Source organism: Thermobia domestica, chromosome 3, assembly GCF_964235325.1.
Source record: "Thermobia domestica chromosome 3, izTheDome1.hap1.1, whole genome shotgun sequence".
NCBI classification, from domain to species: domain Eukaryota; kingdom Metazoa; phylum Arthropoda; class Insecta; order Zygentoma; family Lepismatidae; genus Thermobia; species Thermobia domestica.
In genome coordinates this window covers 85093986-85113360 of record NC_137456.1, presented here as the reverse complement: position 1 = coordinate 85113360, position 19375 = coordinate 85093986, and the positions used below count along the sequence as shown (strand labels likewise).

Genomic DNA, 19375 nt, shown 5'->3' with positions numbered 1-19375 from the left:
TTAGTAAATAAACATTTTTGTACACTTATTTGACTCTAAATCCACCTATTAACAGACAACAACATATTGTCCAAGAAACTACTTGTTTTCGATATTTTCAATCAATAGTCAACAAAATATGCATTAAGGCTTATATCGATTGAAAATTATATTTTTAAAAAATGACGCAGACAAATGCTGATTTGCCAAGAATAGGTATTATTCAACAAATTTGAAATTCAAACACAGACAGAGGCAAACAGGATCTAAAGTATACAAACTTCATGAAGAATATTTTATAGAAGTTTAATAGGTGTCAATTGCAAGTAACATAAAAAATATTCAGTGAGGTACTATTCATATCCAGAATTATCGGGAATCTTCACACAACTTCTTTGTAGTATTGCCTGCAGATGGCAGTATAATCAACTTCATCATAGTATCAAAATGGTGGCGGTGCGTAGGTAGCATTTGTTGTGATAGCGTATTTTTGCGCAGAAATGTTTTGCAGATGATAGTTCCTTACAACTGACACAAAAGCAATAGACGTCGGAAATTACTCTTACAATAATTAAACGCAAAATAGGCCGTATTTCATTCTTAAGAAGACCTCAACGCAGAACAATTTTTGCGTAACCATTTGGTATCAGGTAAGTTAGCATTTTACATCAAGTGGTAAAAAAGAAACTCCACACATTCCGTTCAAAAGCAAACTAAAAATGAGAAATATAGCGTACAGTCTTAAAGAGACAGTAGTAATATGCATGTGACATATAGTAGAATTTTCAGAATCACCTTACGTTGACAGTTACAAACGCCAAATGTGCTTTCAAAACAAATCCTGTAAATCAATAAATAAAATTAGTAAAATAACACATATCTTGCACGGTAACATTTGGGAGGTTCCCAATTTCCATTTCTTCATTGTATTTTTATATTAAAGAATTGCCGTACTCCTGACAGTTTTTCTTCTGTGTACTTTTATTATTTCTCCTTGAGTTACGATTGTTTTGATACATTAGGGACGCATGTCTGTGCGAAACAGATTTTAAATGTCAAAGTTGTTACTGGTATGCAGTTGTAACTAGCTCTGGAATTACAGATCTTGAGATTCACTAGTGAAGTCGGTCATTCTGAACTGGTTTTGTTTTATTGTAACATGAAGGTCCCAATGAGATGATCCATTTCCTTCCGATTTGGGTTAAAATAGTTCCTCTTCTAGTTACCGTGTAAGTTCCTTTATAATTCATTGCTCCTAATCTGTGTACTGCTGCAAAATGATTGGTTCTTTAGTGCCATTTCATAGTAATTTTTATTGGTGTTCCTATGGCAACGCGCGAACTAATAATAACAAAGCGTGTTAGCGTGAACTTTCATTTTAATTTTTCTTTAATGTATATTATGAAGGATATTGTAACAATTTATCGTAAAATAATTTTGATATGAAAGTATCGGCAAGTTTTTACTTTTAGTCATGTCATTCATTGACTCCGTTCCTCGAAAAAGTTTATTAAATATCACCAGGAACCAGTTCCTTCGGAATCGAGTTCAGATTGTAGTGTTTCTATAGTTGCTTTATACGTCACATGGTTCTAAATTTTATAGAACCTTGAAATATGCAATATATAAAATAACAGAAAAATCTAGTCATAATCACCACATTTTTCAACTGCTAGAAAGGGTAGACTACACACTTGACAATAAGAAAACAGAAGTCAATTATGAAGACATGAAATCCAAAGTAGAAAAAGACATAAAAGACAAGTAATGATAATCAAAATCTTGATAAGCTATACTCATGAAAGTAGCAAGCCTCCCTAACTCCTCGAACAAACATTTTTTTTTTAAAGACTAAATTTATTTCTGCATATTTATGGGCATTGCCGGCATCTATGACCTTAAGCTTATCACGTATGACGGATGACTTCCCTCGGAGAGTACACTATCTGGGGAGGGAAAAAGTGGTCTGGGACCTGTTAGGTACCATCCCGACACTTGCCTGCTGTGATTGAAGAAAACCAGGGAAACGCTTCTCAGGATAAATTGCCTGAAAAAACATACCTTTTGAGTATTATTTAGTTTCTCCCCTAAATCAGTTGTAGAGTCTCTGGCTCACCTGGTAGTTATTACGGTTCATTATTTGTAACTGTGATGTAGTCATGAACATAAATACAGTGTATAAAACACGAGCCAACTTGGGCTAGATAACCACTAAAAAGCATGAAGCGAGTCACGGCAGGAGCGCAGTAGGGGAGCCCGAATGGGAGCAGGCGCCTCAGTGACGGTGGGTATATGAATAAACGAGTACCGCCTCCAGACCCTCAATAGATTTTGGGGAGATGACTAAGTGGCATCCTACCTTTTTAACTTACTTTGAGTGTCTCCACTGGGAATCAAACGCGGGACTGCCTACTGAAATGACAATACTACATTAGTGTAAATTACGAACAACTCATAAAATAATATACTTGAAGGAAGACAAACCATATACCTTAAAATTGAGTAAAAAATGATTAGCAAGAAACGAAATAAGTACCATAGAAATGTAATTTCAATAATCTAGTTCAGGACCATAAAGCACTCAATGAGTGCTAATGAATGTTTCACTAGAAACGAACATATGTTAGAATAATTTCCCGCACCTCCAATCTAGGTTTTTTGGTGAAGCTTCCATTTCATTCCTTTAAGTATCGTGAATACTTCTGATTATAGCATACATAGGTCACTTCGCACGTACATAATAACTTATATGCTTTTTCGCATACCAGCAATTTGTGTTGAGCTGTAATAAACCGACATTGGAAAAAGTATATACAGGATGAGTTCTGACTAAGGGGCCAAACGTGGAGCGATTCGTAAGCGAGGGTACATGAACTTCAGAGGCCAATAGTTCAAGGTAATAGAACTCTAGTACACCGTAGAGAGAGCGGTTAAAGATAGGCCTAATTAGTAAATAAACATTTTTGTACATTTATTTGACTCTAAATCCACCTATTAACAGACAACAACATATTGTCCAAGAAACTACTTGTTTTCGATATTTTCAATCAATAGTCAACAAAATATGCATTAAGGCTTATATCGATTGAAAATTATATTTTTAAAAAATGACGCAGACAAATGCTGATTTGCCAAGAATAGGTATTATTCAACAAATTTGAAATTCACACACAGACAGAGGCAAACAGGATCTAAAGTATACAAACTTCATGAAGAATATTTTATAGAAGTTTAATAGGTGTCAATTGCAAGTAACATAAAAAATATTCAGTGAGGTACTATTCATATCCAGAATTATCGGGAATCTTCACACAACTTCTTTGTAGTATTGCCTGCAGATGGCAGTATAATCAACTTCATCATAGTATCAAAATGGTGGCGGTGCGTAGGTAGCATTTGTTGTGATAGCGTATTTTAAGTATCGTGAATACTTCTGATTATAGCATACATAGGTCACTTCGCACGTACATAATAACTTATATGCTTTTTCGTATACCAGCAATTTGTGTTGAGCTGTAATAAACCGACATTGGAAAAAGTATATACAGGATGAGTTCTGACTAAGGGGCCAAACGTGGAGCGATTCGTAAGCGAGGGTACATGAACTTCAGAGGCCAATAGTTCAAGGTAATAGAACTCTAGTACACCGTAGAGAGAGCGGTTAAAGATGTCACTTACGAAGTCATACTGGGAATGCGGCGTAGGATCGACACTGCGTAGCATCGAAACTGCGTACGATCGAAAAATTCAGCTCAAAACCTGTTTCGATCCTACGCAGTTGCCCTGAAATAATTTGTTTTAATCATGCGCTCAAAAAAAAAATATATATATATATTTTTTTCTCTGTCTTTAATTTGTTTAACCTGTGCAGCTATAAATTAGGATTATATTCATGGACTCCACACGACCTAAACTGCGTAGGATCGAAACTGCGTAGGATCCACACTGCAGGTAGGATGGAAAAGTTACAGGCGTATGGATTGAGAATCAATTATGATTTGTAATGATAACTATGTCAGAAGTGTAATACTAACTTTGAACACAGCTTCGACGGAATATAATGTAAAATAGTTATGTAATATGAAGAATTTAAAGTAATGAAGAATATGATGTATGATGAATATTGAAGGATAAGAATAATAATAATGTTTAACGAATATTTCGATTGTAAAGATATTATTTCGTAGAGATGCAAAAAGGCCGGCTTTTTTGAATCGATGTTTTTTTTCACATAAAAGGCCAGCTTTTTTGGGAAAAAAACGAGAATTTTGGAAATTTTGGCTTTTTTCATTTTCATGATTTTTCTATCTAAATAGCTTTCTTATAGTATATTCTATACTTAGATAAGAATTCCATGACCTAAATGCCATATTTCGCTCTAAAATTCACCATCAAGATGGATGGAGCACATGTTTTACGAATTAAAGCTAACATGAAGAATGTAGTATTTGAGGGCAATTTTAGTGGCTATTTAACTTTATTTTAACTTTTGAGTTATCGATATTTTTTCTTCTCGATATCATTTCAGTTTGTCGTCTGTTTCATTTCTAAGAGCTTAGTACTCTAGCTTCTAACGCAGAAGTTAAACTTACGTTTTTCTATATATCCGTCAAAGCGTACGTTTTTCAATATATCCGTCTAACCGTACTTCCACATTTCTGTTATACTGTAGCTGTGCAACGATTTAGCAATAATTTTCCGGATACAACCTTGAATACTAATTTATACAAATAATCAGTAGCGGATTTAGAAACGTACTTTGGGACGGGTTTCTCTGATTGTTTCATTTTCTAAAATCTTCTAATTTTATTTGGGAGGAGCTTGAAGTTTATGAGTACAGGCATAACTAATACTGTATTTCGTTTCGTTTATATATTTAGCGATAATCTTCCGGATACAACCTTGAAGATCATTTTATACTGAGAATCAGTGGCGGATTTAGAAAAGTATTTTGAGAGGGTTTTTTTCTTACTAATGTTTAGTTTTTCTAAACATTCGTAATTTTTATTTGACGGCAGCTTAAAGTTTATGAGTAAAGGCATAACTAATAGATATTTCGTTTGTTTTAGACATTCCGTAATTTTGGGGAACAGGCTTCAGTCCGAAAGACCACCCCCCTAACCCTCGCAAAACCGTCACTGCAGGTAATTAGTAATAATAACGATTTAAAAACAATAAGAAATGAAGTCAGCCAACTCACAGTACGCGCACTATTTCTACTTCATAGATGGAATGAAGAAAAGTTTTGTCAGAATGGTCGAATGCTGAGTTGAATTCCGGACTTCACGATAGAAGCGCAAAAGCTCCAGTCAATCATGTTTGTTATGCAGTTGTATTTATCTTAACTTAAATATATTCCGTAGTCCTTTTTTTTGTGTGTGTGTGTTGGTGGGGTGGGGAGAGTTCCATAATGATATGAAGGGTGTGAGCCAAGAACATGGTAACTAACAAATTTTCAATTGCTGAGTTACGCAGCATCAGATAGGCAGCAACGCATACCGCTTCGTTTAATCCCTCATGTATAGACTTATGTGAAAAATCAGCTTTCCGACTTTCAAAATGGATTGTGCAGCAGAAAATTTCTAATTTCTTAAAATAGTAAAATTATGGGTTACCATGTTCTTATCTCATACCCTTCATGTTCAATCCCTCTTGTTAAAAATACAGAAAACTTGAGGACTGAATAAACCGTGATGGTGCTTATATAAAACTGTAGAATTTCAAGAATATACAAAACCAAAAGCTCTAGGTGTGCAGCCTTTAAGTGTATCATATAAATCTAAGTATTTTTCTTATGTTTTATTTTAATTTTATTTTGTTCCAAAAAGAGGGTATGGAATATTTTGAAGTAAAAATACTACATAGAATTTTGCTACTTATTTGAGTATTTTTTAAAAAGAAGTATTTACTTTTAGGGTTGGCTAGTTTACACCAGCTGTTTTTCTTCTTTTTTTTAAATAAACAACTGGTTTAAACCGAAAAAAATAAAAGGTACGAAAAATGCGAATTGTGTAATCTTCATGGTGACATTTCCATACATCAAACCATCTGCATTAGTTTTATTTCCTTTTCACCTTTTAATCAAGGTGTCCCATGTTCAATTCTCGGTCGAACCACAACCCTTCTTTCATGCGTAAACAAAGTAGCGGTTCGGATGTCACTTTAAGCGAAAGTCTTCTCCTTGATAACCTCGATATTACATAAGGATGTTAAGCCTGAACATACGAAACGAAACTAAATTGTATATTTCTGCTTGCCTGAATGCCTGTTGTTTTATAAAGAAGCCAAGGTTGCTTAAATATACTGATATAAATTGACAAAATTTATCGATTGCCTACGTAGCTTCCAACATTAGCTTGGATTGTACTTTCAATGATAGGTACGCACTAAATTTGTAATTTAATACCTCAGTTTTAGCGTACTGATTATGATACGTTGACCTTTAAATTTTACATGCAAAGCAATAACAGGATTTTTTCCGTTATTATTTTACATTTAGATTAATGACGGGATTTTCCCGATGGCTAGGGCGGGAGTTTCTCAATTTAAGAAATTTACTGACCTGTCTTCTTTAAGCTTATGTGACCTCTTCCAGCATAACCCCGTTGTTGAATAATAACACCAAGGCGAAACAAACTTATTTCTGTCAATATGTAATATAAATACATAAAGCAAAATATCTAAACCCCAAAAAACCTGGTTTAAACCAAAAAAACCTAGTTTAAACTCCCCCCAAAAACGGGTTTTTGGCATTTTCAAAAACAACCATGGCTCTTGCCAACCCTGTTTACTTTTGTATGTAGGAGGTTAAAAAAAATCTTATTATATACATTGGTTAATCCTTTGGAATTCATAATGTAAATATGTTGAGAAGTAAAACTGTTTGAAATATCTTTTCGAAATTCATGGTTTATTTTCGAGGTTTTATATTATTATCGGCATCAACCACTAATTAAATGACTTTTTCTGTTGTAGAGAAACGAAACAAAATCTGGTTTATCAATTTAAAGCAGAATTTTCAAAAAAAGCCCAAAATTTCCCAAGGAAAAAAGCGAAGCAGAAAAAACCGAGTTTTTTTTTTTTCAAAAAAGCCGGTTTTTTCCGAGCCCTTGCATCTCTATTATTTCGTAAAGGCTGTCAGAAAGTTAGAGAAACAAAAGTCAGATAAAGATTCATATGCTGTTCTGTGTGTACTTGTCTGCGTAATATGAATGAAAATTTATATGATTTTATGTACAGCTTAACGACCTAATCACCAGTTATTCATATGTATGTCAACAACGTTACAATATTGTACTTCGCTTTGGGAGTTTCTCATTTGTACACTGAATCTCAAATCGATTTATAATTGGAACACGTATCCGTGGGAGTAGGAGCATTTCAATGTATTCCGTTACATTTCACAAAAATATTTTTAACCGTAAAAGATTCGAAATTAAACTACTATTCAAATAGAGAATAAAATTACGAAAGTTTACAATTATTACTGGAAATCAATGCCGTCATCCATTTTGAACATTTTAAAAGAACATAGTTTCTAATGTATTGAAATTTCATTTCTTATGAATAGTTTGAAACGTTGTAAATAGTTGTAAAGAACCTGGAGAAAATTCATCAAAATCCTCCTACAATGGGGAAGCCGTGTTAGACATGGAGTTAGTGGATGCAGATGGTGGCATTGGAAAAGTCCGGGTCTCCCGAGCACAGTGGTGATATCAGAAACCGGGCCCCAGCCATGAGGCTCCAGAAAAATGGGGTCCCGAAGTTTTGGGCGCGGGTTCTTTCTATACGCCTATTAAACATGGAATTGTATGTGGGTGGTGAAGTTGGAAATGTTCGGGTCGTCTGAGCACAGTGTTAACGTCAGAAATTGGACACTTGTCTCAAAGGTCCAAAAATGGTGTCCGGAAATTTTGAGCTTGGCTTCATTATATTTTTCTTTTAAGCATGGAGTTATTGGATACATATTGTGGTGTTGGAAAACTCCGGGACCTGAGACTCCAAAAATGAGATCCCAAAAGTTTGGGTTCAGGTCTCTTTTATTTGCCTATTTAACATGGTGTTGTACTATAGTGTTAGCGTTTAAAAGGTCGGGGTCGATTAACGAAAGCGGTAATGTCAGAAATTGGGCCCTGGCCTCGAAGCTTTAGAAAATGTGATTCCGAAATGTTGGGCTTGAGTCCTCTCTATTTCTCGTTTAAGCATGGAGTTGTTGCATACAGATGGTGACGTTGGAAAGATCCGATTCCCCTCAGCACAGTGGTGGTCAGGAACCGGGTCCCCACCATGGGGTCCCAGAAATGGAGTCCCAATGTTTTGGGCATGAGCACCTTCTATACGCCTATTAAACATGAATTGTTGTACGAAGGTGAAAAACTTGTATCTTCCTTAATAAATAAATAAAAAAAAAAAAAAAAAAAAAAACTTTTATCTTCCTTATAATTATTAGATAATAATCTCAGCTCCTAAACACGTATAAAAGATACCGAAGTTATATTTCAGCAAAAAACAATTACCATAAAATATTTATTTGCATGTGTAATGACTGATATGTATTATACTTTGCTTCCCTCCCAAATAAATTCATTTCACCATTCCATTTATTCTCATCATCTGCGTCTCCTTTAGTCTACCCAGGATGACAGTCGGACATAAAACTTAAAGATTGCATTTTCATTTTCACATTTGGAGACCCTATATCTGTGTTCCTTGAGTGCCCCAAATGCTAAATAATAATGGGTTGGAAGGCCCATGAAGTTTAGTACCTGGTACACCCATTATCTCAACTTGCCCAAAAAGTTAAGGGCTCACGTTAAGTTAACGCCCCAAAACTTTGGTTTTCACACCTTATTAACTATATTGGCCCAAAAGATGAAATTTGTTAGCCCGTCGATCTTTATTTCGACTAGCACAGGAAGTTGGGAGACTCTGGTGAAGTTAGCCTCCAAATTTTCGGCGCCTATATCACATTAACTATGGGAGAACGAAAGCTGAAATTTGGTAGCCCATCCAGCCCGTAGACAGTACTATGTAGGCCATTCATTCTATAGACCAGCCCAGAAACTTGAAGGGGGGGGGGGCTCACGTTAAATTAGAGCCCGAAATCTTTGGCGCGCATATCTCATTAACCCTTTCGGGACAAAATCGATTTTGGGGTTTTCGTAGACTTTCAGTTAATGATTTATAGCCCAAACACTGTTAGCCCGATTGATATCGTTTACATCGTGTATTTTAGAAGAGGGACATGGCTATTTTTTGGTGTAAGTTAGATTGCAGTGTTGCTAACGGGAGGGATTATTGGAAAAATGCAGGAGTGATTTTTTTTTTTTTTTTAATCCCTTGCCGAATTTCATGATTTTTTCTAGCTGGCAACACCAAAGCCACATGGGTTCAAGTCACCTAAAAAGAATTTTCTGGTATGTTGACAAGGTACAGTAAAAACCTGAAGTCGCTGGCTGCCATACAAAGAGAGAAAGAAGAAAACTCTCTTTCTGGGACAGTATGTGAATGGGTGCATTATCATACTGGATGATGGCGTCATTGTCCGGGAACAACATCCGGACCATAGGATGCAAGTGGTCTCCTAAAATTGCGACATAATTGTTGGCAGTGATTCGTCCGCTAAGTGTGACCACAGGATCCAATGAAAACCATGATATGGCGGCCCACAGCATCACCGAGCCGCCGCCATGTTTCACAGTTGGGCAGAGACACTGCAGATCATAAGCTTCTTTGGGCGTTCTCCACACATAAACACGGCCCGTGGTTGGGAATAAGGTGAAGGATGACTCATCCGACCATATCACACGTTTCCAGTCCTCAACGGTCCAAGTTGCATGGTCGCGGCACCATTTTCGGCGTGCGAAAGCGTTATGGTCCCTGATGAGCGGTTTGGCCCGTGCAACACGACCCCGTAAGTTCATGTCATGTAATTCGCGGCGGCCTGTGATTGTCGAAACAGGGTGGGGGAGGTGCTGATTGAGTTCCTCCGTCACTTGCTCCGCAGTGGCACGACTGTTCTGTGTGACAATGTGCTTTAATACCCGGCGTGACCTGTCACTCATGATTTTCTTCCGTCCACTGTTCCGCTTAACCGATGTGGTTTTCCCGTGTGTTGTGTAGGCCGTCATCACCTTCGACACTGTCCCACGCGACACACCTAACACAGTAGCCACTGCTGTCACACTCACTCCACATAACCGCGCACAACAATTTGCCCTCTTTGAAAATCTGAGAGGTCTCCCATTTTACACTACCTCCGTCTGCTGCAGCCACTGGACACTGCTGTTCCACTACGCCTGACGTAGTATGGAGACCGACCTAACACACCACCACCAGCGGTCCGGCGCTGGGGGCGCCACGACACCGCTGCGAACCAATACATCTGACGTTGCCAACTACAGGTGTTTCCATTTTTCTGATCACCATATGTATATATATTAAAGCGGTATCGCATCGCAGTTTGCGATGCAAAAACATAAAAATGCAATGCAAATTAAAGATATGTCGCAAATTATGATACATTTTTCATTAATACCACGAAAACTAAAATAAGGAGAAAGCTGAACAAAATGATACTACAGTGTGTCCGTAAAGCTGCGCAACCCAAGGTTTGATTCCATATATATTTTGAACCAAGAACAACAAAGACATGAGACTTGAAACAAATATAAACGTGTTCTATGAAGATATTTTTGAGATCATGACAATGTTGGAATTTCTGACGTTTTTATGTAGTGACGAAAGAAAGTACCGAAATGTGTAAATTTAAAAAATGTACAAAATGAAGAAAATCAATATTCAGATGCAGAAAACCGATTTCCTGCAGGTAATTCCCTGTGTATTTGTGCAGTATGCATCAACATTTATCCATTGGAGCAAATATGACAAAGTTCATGCAGTGTTGCCATGTAAAAAGGCTATTTAATGCTTTTTTTTTTTTTTTTTTTACAAACGCGGCCCCTGTCAACACTGTTGTCATAAAATTACTGCAATAGGTGTGTTTTGACACTTCCAACCTTCTTTCAACAGAATATTTCTTCTTCTGTTGAGAAGAAACGACCCATGTATGCCGGCAAGTTGGTCAGTGTTCATTTCCCCCTTGTCTATATAGAAAGAAAGAAAGAACCCACATGTAAAAGTCATGAGTTACAGTGTAACGGGGACCAAAACTATGGCAACGTCGTTGGACACACATTACAATGTCACTAGTAAGAGGATACGACTGTTCGGACAGTTCCGATTACCACTCACTATGGCTTTTAAGCTCTTGCCTGAAGAGTAGGTCCTGTCTCATATAACCTCGCTGCTGAAAGGGACGTTAAACTCATGATCAACCCACTCCGGGGCTCAGTAGTAGAGTTCACCTTTAGTGCATGATGTCCTCGGTTCGATCCCAGTTCGCGCCGCGTGAACTTTGTGGTCCACGAACACCGTGTGCGTGGGTTTTCTCGGGGTTCTCCCGTTTCCTCCCTCTCTTCATTCCACCATTTCATTCATTTCTCATCATCACCGTCTTCTGTAGCCTAGCCGGCAGAACCGTGGGATGTAAAATTTCGTTTCGTTTCATTTCACAAACAACTCAACTAAAGATTCACTTTGATTGATTATCCGTCTCCTTTAAACTAAAGGGCACAATTGTTGGACTTAAAACTATTTTTATTGGATCAAAAGATCAAATATACCTATTTCAATCAAAAATTTTCTTGTAGGCCTTATATCTGGAGATCTACATATAGTGTAGTCAAACCCAAACTAGTAGTTAACTCAGTATGATGTGCCTGTTCCGTAGAAAATACGAAAACTCGGTGAGCTCCTTCGTGGTTAAGCGGTTAGCGTACGCGCCTTTGGCGTGGGAGTCCCGGGATCGATTCCCGGCGGGAGCTCATGTGGTTCGGATTCCACGTTAATCCGTAAGTCCCGTCTCATATAGTCTCAGGACGTTAAACTCAAAATCAACTCAACGAAAACTCGGTTTAGGGGCCGTTCAAAAAATTTGTGGCCCCTGATCCAAAAATTAATTATTGGTCAAGATTGCACTCTATTGATCATTTTTATTTATTTATTTATTGGATCATTCCTAAAATTCTTGTTTAATTTAATTTCAAGAGTCGGAAGTAATACGCAACTGTACCGTGAATCGATCTCAGTTCTCTAGTGCCGGTGCCTTAACCACTACGCTACTCAGACAACTCTCCAATCAGTCACGCACTTTCCACTCTTGAAGAGGGATAAAAATAATCTACATAATAGTCATGAAGCTCAGCAATTGAAAACAGTGATTAATTATCTGCGTGTTATTTTTTAATTTTTTTTAATGACAAATATATGCCCATTCACCTTCACAGTTTTATGTTTAAAATTAGAAAGTGGAGGTTCCGCTTGGAATTTACTCTTTTGCATTATTTATTTTTTTAAGTACAGTGAAACCTGTCTATGTTGGGCACCATCGGTTCCATCGAAAAGTGGCCAACTTAGACAGGTGGCCAACTTAAAGAAAATAAGTGTGATTTGTGTATTTTTAGAATAGGATTTCTAGTATTATTTGATTGTAAAATTTTAATAAGCAGTGGCACGACAGCTACTTATAAATAATATATATAGAATAATCATAAAAACATACAGTACTAGAAAATATTACTATAGTATGTTTAATATATGTGCATACCTTGCTCTTCCTGAAAACTAGTCTGGTACATTGGATTATTCGGATTGAAAACACAATAACACAAACAACCATGAAATAGAAGTGTATGTACGCAGTTTATTGAAACTGATATTTTAGCACACTGAGTTATTCAGATTGAAAACAAGAAAAGCTAAGTTATAAATTGAGAAAATCATATGCAATTTATATGACTTTTTTTTCAGTTGCTACTGAATGGTGGTTCATTCTAGACGTATTTGTTTTATTCTTTTTGGCAGATATGCACATTCTAATATTGTAGTTATCTACCTCTTCTTAATTAGCAAGAAGTGTTTCCCTCGGAGCAAAAGATGTTTTTAGAAAATCTTGAGGGAATTGATATCTTAAAAACTCCGCTATCTTTTAACAAGCTGACAGGTGCCAATAGTTGACCATTGAGATGGTTAGTTTTAATCTTGAGAATTTTCCGGTATTACTAAAGCTCCCCACTGATGAGAGGAGTTGATATAGCTAATGGTTATACCAAAACAGACAGGGTAAACAAATACGTACAACCATTTAATGAATTCCTGTACGTGCTTTTTCTTATTCACACCTTCTTCACCACCCCTTTATGAGGGTAGCGTTCTGGCCATTGACCTCCAAGAACAAATCGTGCGAATCAATGCTTCTTTTTCTCCAGTCACAAATACAGAACATCTGCCTCTCATATGGGAATACGAAAGAGAAAAATAAGAAAACGATATTTTGCGTGGCCAAGATACGCAGGTAAATTTATCATTATCATCATAGGGTAAGCATTGCTTCAGTGTGGCCAACTTCCAAGATAGATAGGTGGCCAACTTACAGAGTAGTAAGTAACGATTGTCTTATGGGAAAATGCAGGTTCAAGACGAACTAGGCCAAGATAAGCAGGTGGCCAACTTAGAGAGTTGGCCAAGTTGACAGGTTTCACTGTACAATGTGGATAAAAAAAAAAACACATAAGTATGTAGTGAAGAAAGAAATCAGCAGCTGAATTCCACCGTCAGCGATATAAGAAAAATTTCCCAATTTGTGAACCAGTTCAAGAACAAACTTTTGTTAGACTTGAATCTTCCACTGTATCCTCGGCCAAGTAAGTTTGTGGTGGACAACATCGTGATCGTTGGTTTTCTCGTAGTGCTCCCGTTTTCCTCCCACTTCATCATTCCACCAGTTCTTCCATTATCGTTTACTTGCTTTAATCATCTCCCTTAGCCTAACGGGATATACGTTGGACGTTAAACGCAAAAATTTCAATTTTTTTTTCCAATGTAGACAAAAGTTGTATCAGAACCCGCTGTCGAAATTGTAAAAAAAAAGTGTTCTCTATCAAATCTTAGCCTCAAGGGAGAATAAATCGAATAATAACTTTAACCAAAGTTAAATCATTATTATTTAAATATATAAATACCATTCATGTACTTCCTCTTGCCCCATTTTATATGAAGAGATACTGATTGAATTGCTAAAACCTTGTTTTGGAGACTTCTTCCTAGAAATAATGCATACATTATGTATGTTCTTCTATGCACATAACCCATTTAAGTCCATGTAAAATCCGTTGTTAACAAGAAGTAAAACAAGCTGTAAATTCAGCCTAATCGCTGTGACACTAGAAAGTTATTGTGTATTAGAACGATAGCGTTGAAAACCCGAGATATTTTAAATTCGTAAGTTGTCTACTCACTTCCCTGCTACGTAGAAAATAACACTTTCTTATAATTTTCAGTTTTAGATTACCTGAAAGAACACAAAAGGATTAACATTAGACGTGTTCCTTAGGTCATAAATTAAGTAATACTCTTGGTAGTTTGATCTTTCATTGAAATATTGCGCAAAGAGCATTTTTAAGTTCCTAAAATCATGTATTTACCTCGCCATTTCCTTACTTTATCGAATTAGATTTATTGTTTTAAGGTGTTTAGTCACTTGTAAAGGCAACTTATTGCGTACTCTTTTCAGCCCATTAAAAAAAATACAGGCGTTCACAATATAAATGGTGTGCGAAGATCAAACTATAAAATTGTTTAGCGTGTTGGAAATCAGGGGAAGTCAGAATTTGATTTTTGACAGGGAAATATTAAAAAGTTGTTGAATGTCAGGGAAAGAAAGTAGTCGTTCTCCATGAGATCATGCAGTACAACAATATAGAATAATATGTTACAGATGCATTAAGTTATACCAAAGTGTGTTGTTAACTCTGATATCAGTTGAGCTACAGCATCTTGAATTCCTTAATGTAGACAGAGTGTGGCGTTTCTGATCTTCTGAACTGAAATACGTCTTTTTAACCGACTTTAAAAATAACTTATTCTTTTATATACTATATATGCGTTGTACGTATGTTCACAAGCATAAGCCGTCGACACATGTACCGATATTTTATTTTTATTTATTTATTTTTAATTTTCTTTCCTGGTTGTTCCATCAGGATCTAACCATAGTCTTCCGAACGAGACCATGACAGTTCTCAATGGTATGACAGTGTTCATACCTTACTTGTGTGTATGATCACGTATAATTTCGACATAGTGCACCAATTTTGTAGATTTACTTTTTGTTTGGAAAAGCATTTCCTCGGGGTGGTTTCATATAAATTTCCTTAGGAGCTGACGATAGTCATCGGAGTTAGACCATGAAACTCGTCAGCAGTTGATTGTGTTAACATGGTAATTAACCGACTTCATTGTGTGAATGCTTACACGTAATTTCAGCACAGATACATTAACTTTGATTATCTTTTTTTAGTTTCAAAAAGTATACTTTCTTGCAAATTTCATATAAATTTTATCAGGATCTAATAACAGTGTTGGATTGTGAAACTTTTCAATGGCTGATAAATCTTAACACTGTGTGTATATTCACGTATAATTCTGAATCGCGTGGACCGATTTGTGTATATATATATATATATATATATATATATATAATATTTAATCACGCGTGTTTTCCAGGTCGACCCATTTTATACGAAGTTAGTCCCTATTTTTAGTACAGGCATCTAACTAAACTAGTGGAATTACGAAAAAGTGGAAAAATTAAACCAACTTTTGTCAGGTAAATAAAGCTACGGTATTGAAAAAGAAATGTTTTCACAATTTATAACAGCAACTCACCGACTAATACACTTGGAAGAATTATTTTATTGTTATTATTATTATTTGCGAGAGGTGAGAGAGAGAGAGAGAGAGAGAGAGAGAATTCAGTAAAAGTCGCAGTTATTTTATAGCTCTAGAAACCTTAGAATCAAATTATAAATCCTTACATCTTATACAGAGTGTAACAAGGTTTTTGTGTCGTGGGATCCTTAATTTGTATATTACTTTTATGATAACGTGTCAGCAATCAATCCTGTTACCACCATCTATCAAACACTTTAATTGAAGAACTGGCTTTTCAAATTTATTTTTCATTTTTTCTTAAATATAGCAATCACTTTAGTCCTTTTTCAACAACACACTAATATCAGAGACCTTGTTTTAAACTGTTAGATGATTATTTACACACGCTGGCTCGATTACGAAAATGACAATTATATATTAATATACAGGGTGGCCCATTTTAATGTTTCCAAGGAAATATCTCGAAAACGGTTGAACATAAATGAACCGAACAAAAACTCAAATAGGAAATGCCATGGGGCGCATCAAATAATGTATTCGTCGTGCCTCTGAGGGCCGCCCTTCATGGGGCCCAGGGCCCAACTTTAAAATTTTAAATAGAAACATGGGTCGGGTGATACCTCTTTCGAGAGATCTTTAAGCACTAAGAAGCATTGTGGCAAGATATTTTTTTCATATCTGTCACCGTATTCAAAATGGCCGCCAAGACATTGTGCCTGTATCAGATAAAACGTCCAGTACTACTAATATGAAAGCAGTTGAAGATAAACGAACAGAATAAAAAAGATATGACATGAAATGAGATATAGAAGGAAGAAAGTCGAGCCAGTATCGTGCAGACGACGTGTTTGTACACATTGTTCTAAAAACTGCATTGTTCGACAATTTTGTTTCGCAGTTGATTCATTTTTGCATCAAGTCATTGCCTGCAGTACAAATGGAGGGTGCCATTTAACACGAATTTTACCTACTTTTTCTGATTACCGAGATATCTGTCTCATATAAAAATGCATTTCAGATAATTTTCTTGCATAGATTCAGATTGCAAAAACTAAGGTTTTCATATGCAATTTCATCGTTCCTTACCGCTTCACTCACTTACGAAGGGAGGTTCGATCGATAATTCTCTAGGAATTAGATTTCCACATTTGCATTATGGCATTCTAATCATCTTTTCCTCTGTTGCAGCATTCTCGAGCCGTGAAATGATAAATACCTTCTGTGATTTTCTATTCGATTTTTTGTGTTCATTTATCTTTAACCATTTTCATTTTATGAGCACCGGACGTTTTATCTGATACAGGTAACGTGTGTTGGTAGTCATTTTGAAAAAAGTGACCCATATGAACAAGCTTTTGCCACAGCGCTCTTTAGTTTTTAAAGATCTCTCGAACGAGGTATCACTCGATCCATGTCTTCATTTAAAAATTTAAAGTTGGGCCCTGGACCCCATGAAGGGCGACCCTGGGGGCATCGTGACAATACGATTTGGTGTGCCCCATGGTATTTCCTATTTGAGTTTTTGTTCTGTTCATTTATGTTCAACCGTTTTCGAGATATTTTCGTGGAAAGATTAAAATGGGCCACCCTATATATATATATAAGACACAACTACGCGCATACGCATACATTATTTACAATTTGAGTTACGGTATTTCACTTCACTTCAGAGACCAATTTCAACCATTGACAAACTGCTTCAATTTGTTGCTTCTGGGCATAACCGCTAAATTGAGTTAACTGTTTAATTTAAAATTGAGATTGGCATTAAAAAAATAGAAATTAAATTAAATTTACAGTTTTACGTCCCCTGATTATGCTCTTTAGGCTAAAGGAGACAGACTAATATATGTGAATGATAATGGAAAAAAAACAAACGGGAGAACCCCGAAAAGCTTCACGGACACGGTGTTCACCACACTTGGCCTGGGGTCGAACCAGGGACTCGCGCACCAGTGATGAGCACTCGTAACATTGAACCACCGTACCTCCAGTTATTTTTTAAATAGAGATGAAACTGTTTATAATGTTACCCCAATAATACCAGGAAAGTAATCACCAACATAAGGATCCCAGGATACATGGAAAAGATTAATGGCTGTTAAAAAAAAATGTGCCAAACTTATCTGTGTTAAAATTATTTTGTGCCCCCTCCCCCCCCCCAAATGACCTTAAGTATTGTGCTGCTTCTAGAACAATGAGCTTATTATTGTATAATTTTATTATTAAAAGGACAGGCAGTTGTGGCTGTACTCCATCAACACCGTGAGTGCAAATGGCTACTTTTCCTCTCTGTTGCCACTCGATAGTTACTGGGGAGTCATTCTGCAAGTGTGCTACATCAAAAACGAAAACCAATGAACTGCTTTGTGACTGTGGGGAAGATCTGGATGGTGAGTATTTTTAGAATGACAGTTTCTTTTCTATTTCTATAGTATTTGTCTGTGTATCAAGTAATAGTTAAGGCTAAATTTGGGAAATGAAAATGAACGAAAGAGTTATCTCAAGTAGTAAAATATTCATTATTCTGTTTCATGTTTATTAAAGATTTGATTGTCTATTAGAAAAATGAGTTCTATTTCGATTATCCAAGTTTAACTGTCGAATGGATATGCATATGACTACATATGTATATATTCACTTTTGAACCTTACCCAAATTTTCTTTTCCTATAATCCCGATAATTTACAAAGAAAGAAAGAAAAAATTGTCATTTGTTTTTACATTTAACTCATTATTTCATAAAACCATTCGCTTATAAAAATAGTAAGTTTGCTTTTTATTTTAAAACAGTTTCGCCAATTATCAACTTTAGCTTCATCTTAGACCGTATGAGCGATGAGAGATTTAACATACAAGATAGCTAAGACAACCCTGTTTTCTGATTGGCTCTCGTCAGCTATTCCCATTACAGTGTACTCCCAGATTGATAAACAGGGGAACAGGTTACTAAGAAATCTTAAAATTAACTGTACAGTTGCGGTTGAGTTTAATTGTAAAATTTAAATCTTTGTAATTTAGTATTTTTTGTATACACAAGAGGTTTTTTTTTTTAGTGTATACGTGTCTGTAGTCTAGGGGAAAATCAATGTAATGATTTTTGTGCACTTTTGGATTGTTTGGTGTACTCTATAATGTGAATCACTGCCGAGAGCTAGTTAGAAAACAGAAATCTCTCAGCCGTCTTGCATGCTAAATCTGCTGTGATGTAATTCATAAGGCCATAGTGGGTACTTGGCGAAACGGTTACACGTTATCAGGTTTTAAATAAAAAGTATTGTTTGGCTCGTAAATGGTTTTATCAAATTTAAGATCATAAATAGGTGAAACTGGGTAATATGGAAAATATTACAGTCGATGGTTTAGTACTAATTTGAGACAGTTTTTGATCTCAAAAATTTTAGTAAGCTGAGAACTCAGTATTATCTGAAACCTTGAGCATGCGTTCTTTAAATCTACCTTTTGTTACGTAGATTAATTATAATTAATATATATCAATAATCTAGGGGAATTGATACATATATAATTAATACAATTGATAATTAATACATATCAATAATATAAGAAGAAAATTTATATAAGAAAAATAATGCATGTAAAATTC

General features: G+C 35.9%; 1 protein-coding gene across 3 annotated transcripts in view; it reads left to right on the top strand.

Annotated features, from left to right (window-relative positions):
- Positions 1 to 399: 399 nt before the first annotated feature.
- The window catches only part of LOC145680569 (SPRY domain-containing SOCS box protein 3), a 90553-nt gene continuing 71577 nt past the window's right edge, over positions 400 to 19375 (top strand). For 2 of the 3 annotated variants that reach the window (XM_081751209.1, XM_081751210.1), the window contains exons 1-2: positions 401 to 629; positions 18004 to 18164. In XM_081751209.1, coding sequence (XP_081607335.1) covers positions 18047 to 18164 — 118 coding nt within the window. In that variant the 5' untranslated portion in view covers positions 401 to 629; positions 18004 to 18046. Of the gene's footprint in view, positions 630 to 18003; positions 18165 to 19375 lie in introns of all 3 variants that reach the window. The other variant, XM_081751208.1, reaches the window with a different exon arrangement.